The sequence below is a fragment of the Convolutriloba macropyga genome, chromosome 5 (genome assembly GCF_964194025.1).
Source record: "Convolutriloba macropyga chromosome 5, txConMacr16.3, whole genome shotgun sequence".
Taxonomy (NCBI): Eukaryota; Metazoa; Xenacoelomorpha; order Acoela; family Convolutidae; genus Convolutriloba; species Convolutriloba macropyga.
This window is the reverse complement of record NC_134472.1, coordinates 25,386,968-25,408,988: the sequence shown is the minus strand read 5'-3', so window position 1 is coordinate 25,408,988 and position 22,021 is coordinate 25,386,968. Positions and strand designations below refer to the sequence as shown.

General features: G+C 35.6%; 1 protein-coding gene across 1 annotated transcript; it reads right to left on the bottom strand.

Annotated features, from left to right (window-relative positions):
- Nucleotides 1-3,090: 3,090 nt before the first annotated feature.
- On the bottom strand, nucleotides 3,091-4,487 carry LOC142340323 (uncharacterized). The gene is made up of 2 exons (XM_075390898.1): nucleotides 4,066-4,487; nucleotides 3,091-3,781 (listed from the first exon to the last, which is right to left on the bottom strand). The coding sequence occupies exons 1-2, from the start codon at nucleotides 4,485-4,487 to the stop codon at nucleotides 3,091-3,093; spliced, it is 1,113 nt and encodes a 370-aa protein (XP_075247013.1).
- Between the last annotated feature and the right edge of the window lie 17,534 nt (nucleotides 4,488-22,021).

Genomic DNA, 22,021 nt, shown 5'->3' with positions numbered 1-22,021 from the left:
CTAAATATAGTATTTGTCATTCAATAAACCGTCTTAATAACCGACAAAAAATTGGCAGATAAAAAAAAACAAGCTAGTACGTATAATAAAAACCGCAAAAAACTGCCCCTTCCACTCCTCTCCTCGTTTCAATGGTCTGATCATTAGCAAACACACCCCAACTTGGGAAGCAACGGAAAAGTGAAGAACAGATTTTGACATTAATCAGTTAGCATTTTTAATATTGACAACTCAAATAGGAAATTTTTTCCCACAAGGAAAATATGCATCAATTTTATTTCAATTTGAGATAATTAAATGCCAGTTCATTGCGCTGACATTGATCAACTTTTTGATCATTTTTCCTTCCAAGTTTTTCCCCAAAAACAAAATTTCATTGTAGCGGTTTACTTAGACATTACTAGAAATATTAAAAAGGAGAAACTTGTTGATAGAATGCTGTGAAAGGTGACAACTTTCAGAGCCGTAAATGAAATAAAATATCAAAGGAAACAAATTATCAGAATTAATTATATTTTCCTATTACAAATATAAATACCCCCCCCCCCATTACCGTAAATATAGTATAAAGGTAGGCATCATTTCGTGCCCGGCAGGAAAGACCCCCTTTTTTAATCATATTTCAACGGTAGGTTTTGTTAATATCATATCGTGAAATAGCACTAACCACCCGTTAGCTATATTTGCAGACAAAGTTATTCGAGTTTAACTATGGCGACAGAGGACAACTCATGCTGCAATCATAGACATACGTAATATGACGAAGTAACTTAAGTTGTATACTCTAATTTGGTATGCATGACAACATACGAAACATCCACATTTGAAACAAGCCGAGATGCTGAATTAGAAATGACTAATACCCAGTTGTAATACCATATACTAAATACGAAGAATCGATAATGTGCCTTCTCGCATAATGCTCTAATCCTTCAAGATTCAAAACTTATATCATATTACAACTGTCTACCCCTACAGAAATAAACCAACTTTCAAAGAAAATGGCTGCCACTTGCAGACCAAAGAATTATGTCTATACTAAAAAAATTCCATATCGTCAGACGCCTTTATCAAAAAATACACAGTCGAGATTCCTTTTTAAAGTCGGGGAAAGACTTCTCATGGGTCGAGTAAAAGTCAATTTATAAGCATTTTGGGTCAAACATGGACTTTTATTGGGTCGAAATTGGCATTTTGATAGTCCAGCCAGTGAAAACTCAACCGTCGAGCATGTTTTTTCCTTGGGTTGAGCAAATATATATTCGTAAGTCTGCTTTTTTGCATAGTTGAAAAAAGTTAATTTATTTCTTTTGTTTTAGTATATACTGAAGCAGCGACGGAAAAACATTAAACAGCATAGCACCAAAGCATTCAAATTTAAGACACGGTCGGAAAACTGACAATAAAAGACTTTGTAAGTTATAGCAGTTATCGTACCCGAACAATATTGCCACATTATTAGATTGAATTTAGTTAAGTAGTTTAATTGTAGTGATCTACTTCCCATTAGCTATGATGAAAAGGTGGTTTTCCAGTTGTTTTCCCTTTTCAAATTGACACTTATCTTTTTCTAAAAATAATGCAGACTTTTGATAGAGAACTGATTAATCAGAATCGCAAAAGATGAAATAGCATGCACACTGAGTGCCTTATGAGCAACAGTGATAAAAAAGTGTACAAACAGTTTTTGAGGCAAAAATGCAGACTCTTGAAAAAAAAGTTTGGCTCGACCCATGAGTTAACAATAGCTCAACTAAATTTTTGTAAATCAATATCCCGATTCCTACAAAAGTCAAGCATGACACTTTGGATCTAGCTATAACCCAGCTGCTCGCTAAAATCGAGCTAAGGTAATATCACTGGCTATTATAAAAATATACAGTACGATCTTCTCACACCTCCGTTTTTGTTGGTTGAATATGGTCTTTTCATCACTCATAATTCTCTCGCCTGCTTATCACAAACAAAATGAAGTTCAGAAATTGAGGACATGTTATTCAATCAATATAAACACATCACTCAAATCTGACATCTCATCAGATTTGTCAGGTTTAAAGAAACGATTAAAAATAAATTATTCAAAATTGGAGAGTACGCCATTGCTCAAATAAGACACTGAACACACATAGATGAATTCATCCAATTTTTTTGCCCGTTTCTAGTATTCGAGCATAACTTGTGCACAGTTTGGTTCATGCTGCTGCATTGACTGATTAATTCTTTGCACTGTTGCATTGTTTTGCGGAAAAAGACCAGGAGCAGTGAAAAAATTAAAACTAAAAATATCACCACGTAGGTGTTTCTGGTTTCTAAAGTTGAAAAAAGAGCAATTCGCGGAAAGTTATCAAATTCTATTTAAATGTTTGATTATTTTTCTGATCCCAATGGAGACAAAAACGAAACAGCATTTCTTTCTAGACCAGGAGTCCTTTAAAAATCAAACATAAGGTAGAGACGAATTCTTTGTTAAGGGGAAATTTTGGATAGAATCTAACTTCTGTTTTTTCTATGCTACTTTTTGAACTAATTTTTAAGTTTCCGTTTAAAAAGCAGCGTTAATAGCAAATAAGTATCGTGCAATTCAATTGATATGTTACAATCAATTGAGATATATCAACACGCATGCGACTTGTGCGGTGTTCCGCCTTCAGTTAATTTTGAATGTGTAGTGTTGGTGGTGCTGCGGCCGGACGTCAGAGAAGCAAACTAATCAGGTTGCTTCACTGACGCCAGTGTTGGTGGTGTTTCAAAAAAGACCCTTGAGTTATAGTTACTTTGGCACGATATGCCTGGGCTACCCTTTGCCCACTGTTGTTCCTTTTCAACAGTTATAACTTTCTTGAGATTTGCTTCACAAATCTTCTTTTGCTACCGTGAAAAAGTCATCCATTTCCTAACCATTGAATTATATCTATATAATCAACATTATGAATTGGTGTTCAAAGTTACAGTTTTTTAGCACGTGCCTCTGATGGCGTCGGTAAAAGATGAAACCATGTCATCCATATAGAATGTCCGCTGAATGATCTCTAGAGAATTTGGGTGATCTTCGATGTCGTCTTTGGCTGTCTGTTGCAAAACAAAATTTGCTCAAGCTGGTGAGTCCCTGGCTCCAAAGATGTGTCGTTGGTATTCGTACACCTCTAATTCTGAGTTGTTGGGTTGTCTCCACATGAATCGTAGATAACGTCGGTCATGTTGTCGTACTCCGATTTGCATAAACATCCCTTCGATGTCTCCCTGGATGGCGATGGCTCCCTGTCGGAATCGTAGCAAAATTCCAAGCATATTCCCGAGGAGGTCAGGTCCAGCTAAGAGTTTGTCATCGAGGCTTGTTCCGCTTTGTGGTGCTTTGGCATTGCAGATTCTTCGTATCTTGCCGGGTTTGTTTGGGCTGACAAGACCATAGTGTTGTATGTACCATCCTGTATCTTTCTGTCTATGGAAAGGTACTTTTGCAATGTAACCTTTTTCCAGGTCTGCCTGAATGCCCTCATTGTATTTCTTGTACTGTTCAGGTTTCTTCTGTAGTCTGGTGACAAGATGATTCAAATGAGTCAAGGCTTGCGACCGGTTGTCTGGTAAACTGCTGTCGTCTTTCCAGAGAAGTCCCGTTTCATAACGTCCATCTGCTTGTCTCACGCATGTTGTATTAAGTATCTTGGTGGCAAACAAAACTTCTGGATCATTAGACTTGGTTTTGGATTCCAATGGAATTGTCTCTGCTTTCCACCAATGAGAAACTTCTTCGTTGAGGTCATTGTCTTGTTCAAGGCAATTACTGCAATCAAAGCAGTATGATGCATTGAATGTTGTGTTTTGCTGTCATCCAATACTGCATGAGGACCAGAAATAGTGCAACCAAGTTTGAAAAGACTTGCGCTTGGTGCTGATGATGGTCCTTGTTCCACTCTGACTGGTGAGATAAGGTTAATGTTGTCCTCACCAATCAATACTGTGACTTCGAGATTATCCAGAGTAGGCATATTGACATGTCTAAGGTGGTCATTCTTTCTGGCAATGTCTCCCGGGTGCTCCCTCAGCTTTGGCAAATTGATGTTTTACACAACGTATATCTGTTTGAGGTTGTAGCGTTCGTCGTATTCCAAATTCGAAATTTCTGTTGACGTTGTGTAACACGATTTTGTGTCTGTTCCGTTGGCTCCCTCCAAGACAAGTTGTTGACGTGTTTCTTTCTGAAGGCGTAGTTCGTCGGCTGTCTTCGAGAGAAGTATTGTCAAGCTGCTTCCTGGGTCGATGAAGGCGTATGTGCGAACTTTATTCTCCTTGTTATGTAAAATAACTGGCATGACATAGAGAAGATTCGTTGTTTTAGTTGCTGCTGTCGTGTCCTTTGTTGTGGTTGTATCTTTGTTGCCGATGACTGCAAATGAGTTACCATTTCCTCTCGAGTTGTTCGATTGAGAGTTTGTTAGAACAACTGAGGTCAGTGTTCGTCCGTATCTGCTGTTGGCACCGTTTAACATAGTGTTGTGTCGTTGTCCGCATCCTTGCTCCCTGCAATTAGAGATTGAAGGACAGTTGTTGGCTCGATGGTTCGCTCCCAAACAATTTCTGCAAAGGTTCAACTGATAAACTGTTTATAGTCTTTCGTCTGCTGTCTTTGCTTTAAACGTTGGGCAATGGAATAACTGATGATTACCGTCGTTTAAGACACACGGCAGAGGCTGGTTGTTGCTGTTGCTTCCTCTTGTTGCTTGAAACATTTGTGTTGTGCTCCGCTGGTTATGCTGGTTCTTGTTGTTGTTGCTGCTAAAGTTGTTTATGTTCTGTGTTGGTTGTTGTTGCTGCTGTTGTTCCCTGTTTGGATGAGTTGGTTGTTGATGAAATTGTCGGTTTCCATTTAAGTTGAAATTTCGTTGATGCGTATCACTGTTTGTGCTGAGACTACTATTGCTTCGTCCTTGATGCGTTGAACGTTCATGTGCTTCTGCTATTTCTTTAATCCATTGGTTGAAGTCTGCAAGTGTCAGCTGCTGAGTTCTTCGTCGTAAAACAAACTGATTCCATTTGAATTCTTCGCTCTAAGGTAGTTTGTCGGTTGCATGCTTCAAGATTGTCGTGCTGTTGAGATCGGCTTCGAAGTTGAGTTCTTGTAGTGTCCTTGTCATGGTGTTAATGAATGTGGAAAAATTTACAATTGTCCAAGGAAGAGATGTCGTTGGTGGCCTGTAGTTGATGAGTTTCTCCAACAAGTTGCTGACGATGACGCTCGGGTTCCCAAACCGCTGTTTCAACTCGTTTATTGCATCTTTGTACAGGTGTCCGCTGCAGGCAAACCCTTCAATTGCTGTTTTGGCTTTTCCAATTACAAGTCCCTGTAGATAGGCGATCTTCTGTCCCTCACTGAGCTGAGTGTCTCCAATCATGAAACTGAAACGGCTGTACCAATCTGCCCATTTGCTCGGGTCACCGTTGAACTTCTGAAGATCCATCTTTGGAAGAGCTTCCACATAAGGCGTATAGAATGGAACTGGTTGTGATAACGTTGTTGACAATTGTTGTGGTTGTTCTGTTGGCTGATTGAATGTTTGTGTGTCCCCCATTCCAGTAACTCTGTTCTGCTGGTCGTTTAGGCTGCTTGAGTAAGCTAGTCTATCATACCAAAAGCTGTTGAGGTTGTCACGTTGAGCGGAATTGCTAGTTTCTGGTTGTTCGTCGTGTAAACTTCTGTTAACGGATGTTTGCTGTTGTCCAATTGCTCTAGTGTTGATGTTGTTGTTGGTTGCTGAGTTATCCGCTGTCGAGTCGGCTGTTACTGTTTTCTTGTTGTTGTCTTGTGCGTTGTAGTTTGTTGTGGTGTTTTCTTGCGAAAGGTGATTCTGAATTTTAATTTTCATGTCGTCGATGTTGTTCCACGTGTCAGTGATTTTTCCCATGTACTCCTCGTGCTGATCTTCGTCACGCTGTGAAATCAACTCGTAACTGGTTTCCTCGAACTCCGAAAATGTTTCCGCTGCCTTTTCATGAACATTTTCTGCTGCGTTAATGTTCCCACTGTCAATCAATTCGCTCATGGTTTGCAGGTTCTTTGCAATTTTCTCCCCCATCACCCTGATTTTTGCTTTTAAAACGGGTGATTGCATGGTTCTGTTCGGCATTGCTGTCAGGAGGTTTGTATTCTGCTTTGTGTATTGTGTTGTTGAAATGTTGATTGTGTTGGGGGGTCTTTATTGTCCGGTGGGGGATGGGTCTTAGTCTTTGGGGTTGATTCGTGGTCTTTGTCTTTGCCTTTGCCCTTGCCTTCAGGTTGCGCGTTCGAGCTTGGTTAGGGGGGGTCACCAGAAAAAACTGTGCGGTGTTCCGCCTTCAGTTAATTTTGAATGTGTAGTGTTGGTGGTGCTGCGGCCGGACGTCAGAGAAGCAAACTAATCAGCTTGCTTCACTGACGCCAGTGTTGGTGGTGTTTCAAAAAAGACCCTTGAGTTATAGTTACTTTGGCACGATTTGCCTGGGCTACCCTTTGCCCACTGTTGTTCCTTTTGAACAGTTATAACTTTCTTGAGATTTGCTTCACAAATCTTCTTTTGCTACCGTGAAAAAGTCATCCATTTCCTAACCATTGAATTATATCTAAATAATCAACATTATGACTTGGTGTTCAAAGTTACAGTATTTTAGCACGTGCCTCTCCTGGTACACGACTAATTTTGTCGTGATAAAAGATGTTTGAGGCACCCCGTTTTCTGGACAAAAAAAGATCCATGAACATTAAAATCAGCCAGTGAGCGATTGTCATTAAACAGGACCAACGGTTAAACAGGACAAAAATAACTAAAACTTTGTTTTTGGAAGTTTCTTGATATGTTTAGATATTATTAGATATTTTGCTCAGGGATCAGAAAATTTTTGTAGCAACGGACTTGAATTGTTTTTTGAACCATAACAGCCATCAAATACACCAAAAAATTAGCTTTGCCATCTAACAATTTTAGAGGAGAGGCAATTTAATCAGACGTCAAAACAAAAAAATTTTGCTATGAAATTACATCCTACTTTGCTACCCATCGTAGCCAGATGTTTTGAATGTGTCATAATCTGAAGTCATATTGCTCTAAACAAATTTACCTCCAAAAGTATAATTTAAACAGAAGTTCAAAGCTTGATTGCATTCCAGTGATGCTAAGGTCGAGGTATGCGTTAATGATCAGACCCATCCAGACTAAATTTGGTCATGATCATATCAGACCCATGTAGACGATAAGCAGCCATGATCAGACTTTAGCTAGTTTTTCTTACGTGCTCGTTTTTAACTCGTTTTTGTTGTTAACCAGCCATTTAGTTTTGTGATTTAGAGATCAAGAGGCAATTTCGTCTTTGAAAAAAATCTACCATTATTTTTTGGAATATTACGTTTTTAAATAATAAATGCATCTCTTGCGATTTGATGATGTCAGCCACTCAAGATTGGAGCATAACAGGAAAAAGACTCTTTTCTTAAAGGCAGGAAACTAGCAGCGTTTGGTACTTCATTTTGAAAGGCTGAGAAATTAAATTATTTCACAAACGAGTTTTATCCTTTGGCCGTCGTATGTATACTGGAACATCTGAATATTTTTTTAGAGAGAAGCTATACTAGTAGTGGTTTCCAACTCGCATTTCTCAGCGCGAAACACTAAGCAAGCAAGATAAACGTACTTTAGCCGATCATTGCTTTCGTATGATTGCCAATGGCAGTGTAATCGCTAAATTGAACATTTGCGGAAAACGCATGCTGAGATTCTTGATTGTCTGTCAAGAATACAGTGGATCATGATCAGTGCAAAAAAAAACAATTCAACTTTTAAGAAACGAGCAAAATCTAGATCAGTGTGCAAAATAAAAGCCGCCTGAACAACACCCATGTTGAGGTGTGCCTTAATGGAGCAACCCATCCAGACAAATGGAGCAATGATGAGACCAATCCAGAACGAATTCAGCCATGATCTGTCATTGCAGACTTGAGCTCGTTTTTCATTAGTTTTGAACAGACCCATCGGGACAAAATTCAGCCATGACCAGACCTTCCCGGGTTGACCACCATAAACCTTTCTTGGCAACCATATCCAAGCCATATATGGAGTTTATGGTAACTTGGCAACCATATAGATGACCATGCAAAAAAATCAACATTGCTCAAAAAGCTCTTAAAACACCCATACAATGCACTCTGAGTGGAGAGAAACTCATCAAGACACTTGAAAAAAAATGAAGTTCATGGTGTCTTGGGAACCATATCCAAGACCATACACATTTATGGTGCCATATAGGACCATAAAAGTCAAAGTCAAAAAATACAAAAATATTAAAGAGAACAGCTTAATTGACATCTTCTGACTACATTAAGCGTTCCAAAAAAGCAAATTAAGTTAGTTCGATTTTTTATTTCTTGGCAACCATATCCAAGACCATAAATATTTATGGTCCTGCATATGGTTGCCAAGAAATCCATGACTTGTCAGATTTCTTAAAGAGTGTTTAAAAAACTTGAAAAATGGCAGTAAGTAACACATTTTTGGTTGCAAAAGGCATATGTATTACTTCAGCACTATGTGGAGTTCTCAAAAAAAATAATAGAAGAAAAGATACGAAACGACTTTAAAATTTGGCACAAATACATTGTTTCTAGAGCCAAAATCAGTAGTAGAAATAACAACCACTCTCTTCAAAAATAAAAGGCCATACTGAAGTGTTTGTGCGGGCATTTTGATCAGAAGGTATAATTAGTAACGGAGATCTCATTCAATTACACAAAAAAGGCTACTGTTCTTCTTATTTAGGATTTTTTATAAATTGGTGTTATTATAATTTGCTGTATTTCGTGGAGTGCGATAAAATGTGCTATAGATGCTGCAAAAAACATCTGGAGCTATAATAAGCGGCCTCATACCTATAAGATTGTCACTTTTAGAATTTTGTTGCAATGGTCTTTAGTATGATTGCCAAGAACTCCGTAAAAAATTAATTTTTATTAAAGATCTTCTTTTCATACTTTTTTGTCGCCTCAAAATTGTCCTATACTACGGTACTCTACCACTTTTGTTCACTTTATTTTAGTAGTTTATTAATTTTAAGGTTTAAGAACAATCAGTATTGTTTATTTTTTTGTCTAACTTAAACAAAAATACAAAACTAATTTTCAAGAGTTTATCTGCTTTTATCATTATTTACATGGTTCGTTTGGGTTCCTCAATTGTTTTTACCAGAAAAACAATCTAAAACAAGGTTTTTTTGATAGCAGAAAGCTTTCGTTCACTTCAACAACATGTTGAGTTCTATACAAAAAAAACTAGAGTAAAAGAAATTAAACGACCGTAAAATTTCACGCAACCATATTGTTTCTAGAGTCAAAATCATTAGTAAATACAACAAGCACTCTGTTCAGAAAAAAACGGTCGTACTACAGTGTTTTTGAGGGAGTTATGCTCAGAAGGCTTAATTAGTAACAGAAAACTCATTCAATTACACAAAAATAAGCTATAATTCTACATAATATATTTTTTTTAGTTTGATGATATTATAATTTGTTGTATCGTGGATTGGGAAACAGTTGGCTCTGAGGGCTTCAATAGACATCCAAGGCCAGCCTATATGGCCTCATACCTCTAAAAGTGTGACTTTTGTCAATTTGTTTCTATGGTCTTTGATAACATAAAAATAAGCAATTGTTCTTCACACTTATGATTTTTTTTATTGATGTTATTATAATTTGTTCTATTTCGTGGATTGTGTTAAAATGTGCTATAAATGCTGCAATAAACATCTGAAGTCAGCATATGCGGCCTTATAACTGTAAAATGTCACTTTTGTCTTTTGTTATAATGGTCTTTGATATGATTGCCAAGAAATCCATAAATAAATTATTTTTAAGTGAAGATCTCTTTTTTCATAATTTTTTGTCGCCTCAAAGTTGTCCTATACTAGCGTACTCTGCCATTTTTGTTCATTTTATTTTAGTAGTTTTTTTATTTTTAAGGTTTAAGAACAATCAGTATTGTCTATTTTTTTGTCTAACTTAAACAAAAATACAAAACTAATTTTCAAGAGTTTATCTGCTTTTATCATTATTTACATGGTTCGTTTGGGTTCCTCAATTGTTTTTACCAGAAAAACAATCTAAAACAAAGTTTTTTTGATAGCAGAAAGCTTTCGTTCACTTCAACAACATGTTGAGTTCTATACAAAAAAAATTAGAGGAAAAGAAACTAAACGACCGTAAAATTTCACGCAACCATATTGTTTCTAGAGTCAAAATCATTAGTAAATACAACAACCGCTCTGTTCAGAAAAAACGGTCGTACTACAGTGTTTTTGAGGGAACTATGCTCAAAAGGCTTAATTAGTAACAGAAAGCTAATTCAATTACACAAAAATAAGCTATAATTCTACATAATATATTTTTTTTTAGTTTTGATGATATTATAATTTGTTGCATCGTGGAATGGGAAACAGTTGGCTCTGAGGGCTTCAATAGACATCCAAGCCCAGCTTATATGGCCTCATACCTCTAAAAGTGTGACTTTTGTCAATTTGTTTCTATGGTCTTTGATAACATAAAAATAAGCAATTGTTCTTCACACTTATGAGTTTTTTTATTGATGTTATTATAATTTGTTCTATTTCGTGAATTGTGTTAAAATGTGCTATAAATGCTGCAAAAAACATCTGAAGTCAGCATATGCGGCCTTATAACTGTAAAAATGTCACTTTTATATTTTGTTATAATGGTCTTTGATATGATTGCCAAGAAATCCATAAATAAATTATTTTTAAGTGAAGATCTCTTTTTTCATACATTTTTTTATTGTCGCCTCAAAATTGTCCTACACTACGGTACTCTGCCACTTTTTTCACTTTTTTAGTAGTTTAATAATTTTAAGGTTTAAGAACAATCAGTATTGTTTATTTTTTGGTCTAACTTAAACAAAAATACAAAACTAATTTTCAAGAGTTTATCTGCTTTTATCATTATTTACATGGTTCGTTTGGGTTCCACAATTGTTTTTACCAGAAAAACAATCTAAAACGAGATTTTTTGATAGCAGAAAGCTTTCGTTCACTTCAACAACATGTTGAGTTCTATAAAAAAAAATTAGAGGAAAAAAAATTAAACGACCGTAAAATTTCACACAAACAAATTGTTTCTAGAGTCAAAATCATTAGTAAACACAACAACCACTCTGTTCAGAGAGAAAAAACCATACTACAGTGTTCTTGAGGGAAGCATGTTCAGAAAGCTGAATTAGTAACAGAAAGCTCATTCAATTACACAAAAATAGGCGATAATTCTCTATAATATATTTTTTTTTGTTTGATGATATTATAATTTGTTGTATTGTAGACTAGGAAACAGTTGGCTCTGTGTGCTTCAATAGACATCCAAAGCCAGCTTATATGGCCTCACACCTCTAAAAGTGTGATTTTTGTCAATTTGTTTCTATGGTCTTTGATAACATAAAAATAAGCAATTGTTCTTCACACTTATGATTTTTTTTATTGATGTTATTATAATTTGTTCTATTTCGTGGATTGTGTTAAAATGTGCTATAAATGCTGCAATAAACATCTGAAGTCAGCATATGTGGCCTTATAACTGTAAAAATGTCACTTTTGTATTTTGTTATAATGGTCTTTGATATGATTGCCAAGAAATCCATAAATAAATTATATTTAAGTGAAGATCTCTTTTTTCATACTTTTTTTTATTGTCGCCTCACAATTGTCCTATACTACGGTACTCTGCCACTTTTGTTCACTTTATTTTAGTAGTTTATTAATTTTAAGGTTTAAGAACAATCAGTATTGTTTATTTTTTGGTCTAACTTAAACAAAAATACAAAACTAATTTTCAAGAGTTTACCTGCTTTTATCATTATTTACATGGTTCGTTTGTGTTCCTCAATTGTTTTTACCAGAAAAACAATCTAAAACAAGGTTTTTTTTATAGCAGAAAGCTTTCGTTCACTTCAACAACATGTTGAGTTCTATACAAAAAAAATTAGAGGAAATGAAATTAAACGACCGTAAAATTTCACACAAACACATTGTTTCTAGAGTCAAAATCATTAGTAATTACAACAACCACTCTGTTCAGAAAACAAAAGGCCATACTACAGTGTTTTTGAGGGAAGTATGTTAAGAAAACTTAATTATTAACAAAAATAGGCGATAATTCTTCATAATATATATTTTTTTAAATTTAATGATATTATAGTTTGTTGTATCGTGGATTAAGGAACAGTTGGCTAAGAGGGCTGCACTAGACCCTCACAGCCAGCCTATATGGGCTCATACCTCTAAAAGTGTGACTTTTGTCAATTTTTTTCTATGGTCTTTGATATTGTTGCCATGAACTCCGTAAAAAAGTCAGGTGAAAAATTAGCATTTTTCTTATAATTGCTCGATTTTTGCATCAAAAATGACGTATGATAGCGCATGGTGATGCTCTTATACTGCACTTTAAGGCTACATTCATAAAAGTAACTGAAAAGGACTGAACAATTTTGTTTTGATCCAACTTTGTGAGAAAAACACTTGTTTTTAGTAAACTGTCCTTTTTTTTGATTTTTTTCATAAATGTGGAGTTATATTTGACTGCTAATCGTCTTTAAAGAGACGTTTTGGACAGTTTGAAACTGAGGAATCAACTGTTTTCCCAAAATTCAAAATTTTCTGCTTTCACTGTTTTTTTGTTTCTAGTTATAGTCCTAATTTTTCGAACGAATTTGCAAAACAACACAGCCTTTATGGCGATGTGGGAATTTATTCCCACATCGTGATAAAGGCTAGGAACAGTCAATTTGTTCATTGTTGACTTGCAGGACGCCCAGAAACAGGTTTCTAGTGGTTTTTCACGCTAATTTTTGCGATTTCTCCAAAAATGGGGTCGTGATATAGCCCAAAATCAGAGGTACACTTTGGATATTCAATAATATCTTCTAAAGTACGTTATCAAATCAAGCGGGCATGGTCGCATTTTGTTGGTACTGAACCCTTCTTGCTTGCGTGTGTTGGTTATCCCCGAAAATGGCTCGGCTAAAAAGTTATTTTGGGGTAACTTAGCGAAAACTGCCAATTTTAGTACATTTTGGGTCACCCAATTTTCGGTACCACAAAACAGTGGATTTAAGGTACATATTATAGTGTTTTAGAATCCCCAGATAGTGGGGAGTAATTCCCTGTATAAATCATAGGGTATTTTCTGGAGTCTTGATGGTCAATTTTAGCTCTGCAGCTCATTTCTTCTTCCATTTTGGGGTCCTGGTACGACGCATTATTTTTGAAATATCTCCTCGTAGAGTGCACCGATTTTGGATTTTTTTTGCATATTTGAACGTGTCATGAGCCGCGCTTTCAGACTATATATATTACTTATAGCGTTTTCCTTACCAGTTTGGAAATATTGACCGGTACAGGGACAGTCAGTTTTGGCCATATTGGAGAGAAGACCCACCTGCCGAGTCAATAAAAACTTGGTCAAAAACGTTGTAGAACGTTGAAATATGAATGGGTAGATCCCCTGTGACATTTCAAAGGTTGTCACAAAATTTGATTATTATAACCAAACTCCTTGGTTATGAATTTGATGATTTCAGGTGGGAAGACTAGTGCTTCTGAAGCATATGGTACGGTACATTAATTCCTTAATATCTCCCGATTGAGCAATTCAATCAGGATTTCATTTCAATATTCTAGTAGCATTTGTAATGAGCTTTCTAACAGTATATTATACGTTTCATATGATGCTTTCACTTTCGAGATATTGACCATTGCAGATCAGGTCATTTTGGCCCAGGAAGACCACTTCTTCACCACGTTTTGGGTCAGATCTTGGCCCCAGATGGGCCAATCACCCCAAAATTGGCCTTTTTATGTCTGTTATAATGTCCTATAACTTATATCAACCGGTAATGTGGTTCAATAATTGCGAACCACATATTTATTTATATTTACTACTAATAACCTAGTAATCCCGTCCCATAGGCGGCTCTGCCGCAAAGGTGCGCCCCGTTGAGACGCTGGTTGGTCAGCTCCCCCCTATTGCACCTTGTCTTTCCCCCATAGGATCTCTAAGAACAATCTGTGCTGACTTTTGCGAGAGTTCTTGTGTGTCTTTTGGTTGTGTTGAAGTGACGTACGGCTCATATGTATACCAATGCCTCATTTCAGGTAGTTATAACTATGTCAACCTTTCCGAAAGGTTATAAATATCCTCACAAGAGTGACAGAGTAGCGTACTATCGTTCTCAATCTATTGAGATATTCGATCACCCGGTGGTCGAAAAGGTCAGTTTTAAAGTATACTTTAATTAATGCATGTATGCATGTACGCAGAAATGCTGCCGAGTAATAGCGCGGGAGACCCCTGCATTTTCTCGGTAGCATTAATGGACTTTTTCTTAATCATGCAGACATCTAAGGACATGTAATCTTGGCCCTATGGATTCCTAAACGTGTTTAATTGCTCTCAAACGAACTTTGTAACAATTATATTAGCGCTGTGGTCTCTTTTTGTGCGATTTATGGGTCGCTTGATCCGTTTTTTCCCCTGACCGATTTGACACATTGACCCATTATTATGTTCATTGTTCCCTAATGGAACCAATAGTACAAGCTGGGTGCGAGTAGAGCGCATGCATCCATTTTTTAATGCAAGCATATTTGAAAGTTAAACTCGATTTTAGCTTTTTTTTCGTTTTCTCGAAAAAAGCATTCTTTATTTGGACAAAACTCTCTATTTTTCGTTGCTAAAAATAGAAATAGGAATTTTCTTATGTTTAGGGCTCCTAACGTGAGCTTACAGTGCTAGTCAAGTGGACTTTTTGTTATCAAGCATCTTTTAAGTGGCTGGACTTGAAAATATTTTTCAAAACGCTTAATGCTTCTTTTTTCTAGAAAGTTTCGTTCTCATTTTTTTTCGAAAAATTTTTTGAAGTCAATGGGCTTCAAACCCTGGTTTTCTAGGCTATATACGCGTAGAATGCACCAATCAATTTTTTATTGCAAGTGCTTTGAAAGTTTCACTTGATCGTAGCCTTTTTTTTGCGTTTTCTGGAAAGAAGCATTCTTTATTTGGACAAAACTCTCTATGTTTCGTTGCTTAAAAAGGAAAGGGGAAATTTCTTCTGTTTAGGTCTCATGAATTGAGCTTACAGTGCTAGCCAAGCGAACTTTTTGTTATCAAGTATCTTTTAAGTGGCTGGACTTGAAAATATTTTTCAAAACGCTTAATGCTTCTTTTTCTTAAAGAAAATTTGGTCCTCTATTTTCGTTCAAAAAATCATTTGAAGGCAATGGGCTTCTAACCCTGCTTTGCTAGGCTAAATACAAGTAGAATGCACTCATCGTATTTTTGTTGCGGGTAGTTTTGAAAGTTTCGCTTGATTATAGCTTTTCTCCTCGTTTTTTCGAAAGAAGCATTCTTTTTTTGGACATAATTCTCTTTTTTGCTTTGCCTAAAACGTATATAGGATGTTTTTTCATATTGGGCCGCCTAAATACAGCCTATAGTGCCAGCCAAGTGACCAGTTTGGGATGGATCTTCTTGTAAATGACTGGACTTGAAAACTTTTTTCAAAACGCCTAATGCTTCTTTTTTTTAATGAAAATTTGGTCCTGTCTTTTTGTTCAAAAATTACTTTTAAGGCAATGGGCTGTACCCCTGTTTTGATAAGCCAAATACAGGTAGAATACACGCAACAAATTTTTCTAGCGGGTAGTTGTGAAAGTTTTGGTTTATTTCAGCTTCTTTTTTCGTTTTCTCTAAAGAAGCGTTCTTTAATTGAGCAAAATTTCTTATATTTTGTTGTTAAAACCGAAATAGGATTTTTTCTTCTGTTTGGAGCTCCTAAATTGAGCTTACAGTTCTAGCAGAGTAAACTTTTCGGTAGTGAACATCTTGTAAGTGCCTGGACTTGAAAGATTTTTTCAAAACGCTCAATGCTTCTTTTTTTTTTGAAGAAAATTTGGTCCTCCCTTTTGTTCAAAAAAATCATTTGAAGGCAATGGTCTTGTAACCCTGTTTTTCAAGGCCTAATGCAAGTACAATACACGCGTCATTTTTTTGTTGCGGGTAGTTTTGAAAATTTTGCTTCATTTTAGACTTCTTTTTCGTTTTCTCGAAAGAAGCATTCTTTATTTGGACAAAATTTCTTATATTTTGTTGCTAAAAACCTAAATAGGATTTTTCTTTGGTTTAGGGCTCCTAATTTGAGCTTACAGTGCTAGCCAAGCGAACTTTTTGTCATCAAGTATCTTTTAAGTGGCTGGACTTGAAAACATTTTTCAAAAAGCTTAAGGCTTCTTTTTCTTAAAGAAAATTTGAGCCTGCCTTTTTGTTCAAAAATTCATTTTAAGGCAATGGGCTTGTAAACATGTTTTGCGAGGTCAAATACAAGTAGAATGCACGCGTCAATTTTTTGTTGCGGGTAGTTTTGAAATTTTTTCTTCATTTTGGACTTCATTTTCGTTTTCTCGAAAGAAGCATTCTTTATTTGGACAAAATTTCTTATATTTTTTTGCTAAAAACCTAAATAGGATTTTTCTTCGGTTTAGGGCTCCTAATTTGAGCTTACAGTGCTAGCCAGGCGAACTTTTTGTCATCAAGTATCTTTTAAGTGGCTGGACTTGAAAAATTTTTTCAAAACGATTAATGCTTCTTTTTTTTGAAGAAAATTTGGTCCTGCCTTTTTGTTCAAAAAATCATTTGAAGGCAATGGTCTTGTAACCCTGTTTTTCAAGGCCTAATGCAAGTAGAATACACGCGTCATTTTTTTGTTGCGGGTAGTTTTGAAAATTTTGCTTCATTTTAGACTTCATTTTCGTTTTCTCGAAAGAAGCATTCTTTATTTGGACAAAATTTCTTATATTTTGTTGCTAAAAACCTAAATAGGATTTTTCTTCGGTTTAGGGCTCCTAATTTGAACTTAGAGTGCTAGCCAAGCGAACTTTTTGTCATCAAGTATCTTTTAAGTGGCTGGACTTGAAAAATTTTTTCAAAACGCTTAATGCTTCTTTTTTTTGAAGAAAATTTGGTCCTCCCTTTTTGTTCAAAAAAACCACTTGAAGGCAATGGGTTTGTAACCTTGTTTTGCTAGGCCAAATACAAGTAGAGTGCACACGTCAATTTTTTAGTGCGGTTACTTTTTGAAATTTTTGCTTGTTTTCAGCTTTTTTTCCGTTTTCTGGAAAGAAGCATTCTTTATTTGGACAAAAATATCTATTTTTCGTTGCTTAAAACGGAAACAGGATTTTTTTTCTGTTTAAGGCTCCAGAATTGAGCTTACAGTGCTAGCCAAGCGATCTTTTTGTCATCAAGCATCTTGTAAGTGTATGAACTTAAAAACATTTTTCAAAACGCCTAATGCTTCTTTTTTTAGAAAGTTTCGTTCTCATTTTTTGTCCAATAAATTATTTGAAGTCAATGGGCATCTAACCCTGGTTTTCTAGGCTGGATACGCGTAGAGTGCACATATCAGTTTTTTATTGCAAATGTTTTTGAAAAATTCACTTGACTTTAGGCTTTTTTAGGTTTTCTGGAAAGAAGCATTCTTTATTTGGACAAAACTCTCTATTTCTCGGTGCTTAAAACGGAAATAGGATTTTTTTCTGTTTAGAGCTCAAGAATTGAGCTTACAGTGCTACCCAAGCGATCTTTTTGTCATCAAGCATCTTGTAAGTGTATGAACTTGAAAACGTTTTTCAAAACGCTTAATGCTTCTTTTTTTTTAGAAAGTCTCGTTCTCATTTTATGTCCAAAAAAATTTTTGAAGTCAATGGGCTTCCAACCCTGGTTTTCTAGGCCGGATACGCGTAGAAAGCACACATCAATTTTTTATTGCATGTGTTTTGAAAATTTCACTTGATTTTAGGCTTTTTTTTGCGTTTTCTGGAAAGAAGCATTCTTTATTTGGACAAAACTCTCTTTTTTCGTTGCCTCAAAAAGGAAATAAGAATTTTCTTCTGTTTAGGGCTCATAAATTGAGCTTACAGTGCTAGCCAAGCAAACTTTTTGTCATCAAACATGTTGTAAGTGTCTGAACTTGAAAACATTTTTCAAAACGCTTGATGCTTCTTTTTTTTAGAAAGTTTTGTTCTCTTTTTTTGTCCAGAAAATTATTTGAAGTCAATGGGCTTCTAACCCTGGTTTTCAAGGCTGGATACGGGTAGAATGCCAACATCAATTTTTTATTGCATGTGTTTTAAAATTTCCACTTGATTATAGCCTTTTTTTTGCGTTTTCTGGAAAGAAGCATTCTTTATTTGGACAAAACTCTCTATTTCTCGGTGCTTAAAACGGAAATAGGATTTTTTTCTGTTTAGAGCTCAAGAATTGAGCTTACAGTGCTAGCCAAGCGATCTTTTTGTCATCAAGCATCTTGTAAGTGTATGAACTTGAAAACGTTTTTCAAAACGCTTAATGCTTCTTTTTTTTTAGAAAGTCTCGTTCTCATTTTATGTCCAAAAAATTATTTGAAGTCAATGGGCTTCCAACCCTGGTTTTCTAGGCCGGATACGCGTAGAAAGCACACATCAATTTTTTATTGCATGTGTTTTGAAAATTTCACTTGATTTTAGGCTTTTTTTTGCGTTTTCTGGAAAGAAGCATTCTTTATTTGGACAAAACTCTCTTTTTTCGTTGCCTCAAAAAGGAAATAAGAATTTTCTTCTGTTTAGGGCTCATAAATTGAGCTTACAGTGCTAGCCAAGCAAACTTTTTGTCATCAAACATGTTGTAAGTGTCTGAACTTGAAAACATTTTTCAAAACGCTTGATGCTTCTTTTTTTAGAAAGTTTCGTTCTCTTTTTTTGTCCAAAAAATTATTTGAAGTCAATGGGCTTCTAACCCTGGTTTTCAAGGCTGGATACGGGTAGAATGCCAACATCAATTTTTTATTGCATGTGTTTTGAAATTTCCACTTGATTATAGCCTTTTTTTTGCGTTTTCTGGAAAGAAGCATTCTTTATTTGGACAAAACTCTCTTTCTTCGTTGCCTCAAAAGGGAAATAAGAATTTTTTTCTGTTTAGGGCTCATAAATTGAGCTTGCAGTGCTAGCCAAGCAAACTTTTTGTCATCAAGCATCTTTGAAGTGGCTGGACTTGAAAGCTTTTTTCAAAACGTTTAATGCTTCTTTTTTTTATAGAAAATTTAGTCCTCCATTTTCGTTCAAAAAATCATTTGAAGGCAATGGGCTTCTAACCCTGCTTTGCTAGGCTAAATACAAGTAGAATGCACCCATCTTTTTTTGTTGCGGGTAGTTTTGAAAGTTTCGCTTGATTATAGCTTTTTTTCCGGTTTCTCGAAAGAAGCATTCTTCGTTTTGACAAAATTCTTTAAATTTTGTTGTTTAAAATCTAAATAATATTTTTCTTGTGTTTAGGGCTCCTAAATTGAGCTTACAGTGCTAGCAAAGTAAAAGTTTTGGTAGTAAACATCTTGTAAGTGGCTGGACTTGAAAACTTTTTTCAAAACGCTTAATGCTTCTTTTTTTAAAGAAAATTTGGTCCTCCCTTTTCGTTCAAAAAATCATGTGAAGGCAATGGGCTTGTAACCCTGTTTTGCTAGGCCAAATACAAGTAGAATGCACGCGTCAATACTGTTTTACTTTTTTTTGTCGACTTTTTTTGTTATGGGAGAACGTGCAGCCGAAACCATAGAGGAAACGAGGGTTTGAAAACCCGTTCCATCATCCCATTTCCTTTCAGTTCTCAAATTTCGAGCCGACGGTGAAAGGCCCAATGAGACCAGCGGAAATGGAACTTAAGGGTCTTTACCCGAAAGTTTCAACTGTGTGCTTCCTCAACTCAAGGGCAAAAGAAGACACGGGAAGCTGAAAGGATGGCTGAATTTTGCAAATCCCAAAGACTGCCGCCAAACCTACGAGGAGATATTAAAGAACCCTAAAAGTGGCATTGTCGAGAAACTAGGCGTTGAGCAAGCTGCTCCACTGTTTTTGTCCTTGCAGGTTGAAAAACCGAAAATAATGCGAAAAAAAAGAAACAAATTTTGAAAAAGACCTGAAATTTGATAAATGCATTAAACCTTTGTGAAATGTTTGTTTTATATTTTACTGAGCTTGATATTTTATCGCTCTCAGTCTTCTAAGTTCATTGTTATGGCTTGAGATTCTCATTAGTAGGCATTGGGGTTTTCTTAGATATCTGAAGGTCAACAAATTTTGCGGCAACCCAACTTAAAAAAAAACAGCTCAAAAATTTTGGAAACTTTTTTATCTCGCTCGCAAATTGTTGAATACACTTTCTAATAGACCAATCACTCATAAATTGACCCAATAGTGGTCCTGAAGTGAATATTGGGGCGTGAAGCATCTTGTAAGTGGCTGGACTTAAAAACATTTTTCAAAACGCTTAATGCTTCTTTTCTTTTAGAAAGTTTCATTCTCATTTTTTGCTCAAAAAATTATTTGAAGTCAATGGGCTTCTAACCCTGGTTTTCTAGGCTGGATACGCGTAGAATGCACAGATCAATTTTTTATTTCAAGTGTTCTGAAAATTTCACTTGATCGTAGCTTTTTTTTAGCGTTTTCTGGAAAGACGCATTCTTTATTTGGACAAAACTTTCTATTTTTCGTTGCTTAAAAGGGAAATGGAAAATTTCTTCTGTTTAGGTCTCATAAATTGAGCTTACAGTGCTAGCAGTGTGAAATTTTGGTCATCAAGTATCTTTTAAGTGGCTGAACTTGAAAACATTTTTCAAAACGCTTAATGCTTTTTTTTTTTTAGAAAGTTTCGTTCCCATTTTTGTCCAAAAAATTATGAAGTCAATGGGCTTCTAACCCTGGTTTTCTAGGCTGGATACGCGTAGAATACTCACATCAATTTTTTATTGCATGTGTTTTGAAAATTTCACTTGATTGTGGCCATTTTTTTGCGTTTTCTGGAAAGAAGCTTTCTTTATTTGGACAAAACTCTCTATTTTTCGTTGCTAAAAATGGAAATAGGAAGTTTCTTATGTTTAGGGCTCCTAACTTGAGCTTACAGTGCTAGCAAAGTGAACTTTTTGTCATCAAGCATCTTTTAAGTGGCTGAACTTGAAAACATTTTTCAAAACGCTTAATGCTTCTTTTTTCTAGAAAGTTTCGTTCTCATTTTTTGTCCAAAAAATTATTTGAAGTCAATGAGCGTCTAACCCTGGTTTACTAGGCTGGATACGCGTAGAATACTCACATCAATTTTTTATTGCATGTGTTTTGAAAATTTCACTTGATTGTAGCCTTTTTTTGCGTTTTCTCGAAAGAAGCAATCTTTATTTGGACAAAAACTCTCTATTTTTCGTTGCTTAAAAGGGAAATGGGAATTTTCTTCTATTTAGGGCTCATAAATTGAGCGTACAGTGCTAGCCAAGCAAGCTTTTTGTCTTCAAGCATCTTTTAAGTGGCTGGACTTGAAAACATTTTTCAAAACGTTTAATGCTTCTTTTTTTTTAAAAGAAAATTTGGTCCTCCCTTTTCGTTCGAAAATCATTTGAAGTCAATGAGCTTGCAAACCAGCATTTCTAGGCTGGATACGAGTGAAATGCGCCCATCAAATGTTTGTTGCAGGTTTATTTTGACAATTTTGTTTGTTTTTAGCTTTTTGCTTCGTTTTTTCGAAAGAAGCATTCTTCAATTATACAAAATTCTTTATATTTTGTTGCTAAAAACCTAAATAGGATTTTTCTTCGGCTTAGGGCTCCTAAATTGAGCTCACAGTGCTAGCCAAGCGAACTTTTTGTCATCAAGTATCTTTTAAGTGGCTGGACTTGAAAACATTTCTCAAAACGCTTAATGCTTCTTTTTTTGAAGAAAATTTGGTCCTCCCTTTTCGCTCAAAAAATCATGTGAAGGCAATGGGCTTGTAACCCTGTTTTGCTAGGCCAAATACAAGTAGAATGCACGCGTCAATTTTTTTTTGGGATAAGTTTTGAAAATTTTGCTTCATTTTAGACTTCGTTTTTGTTTTCTCGAAAGAAGCATTCTTTGTTTCGAAAAAATTTCTTATATTTTGTTGCTAAAAACCTAA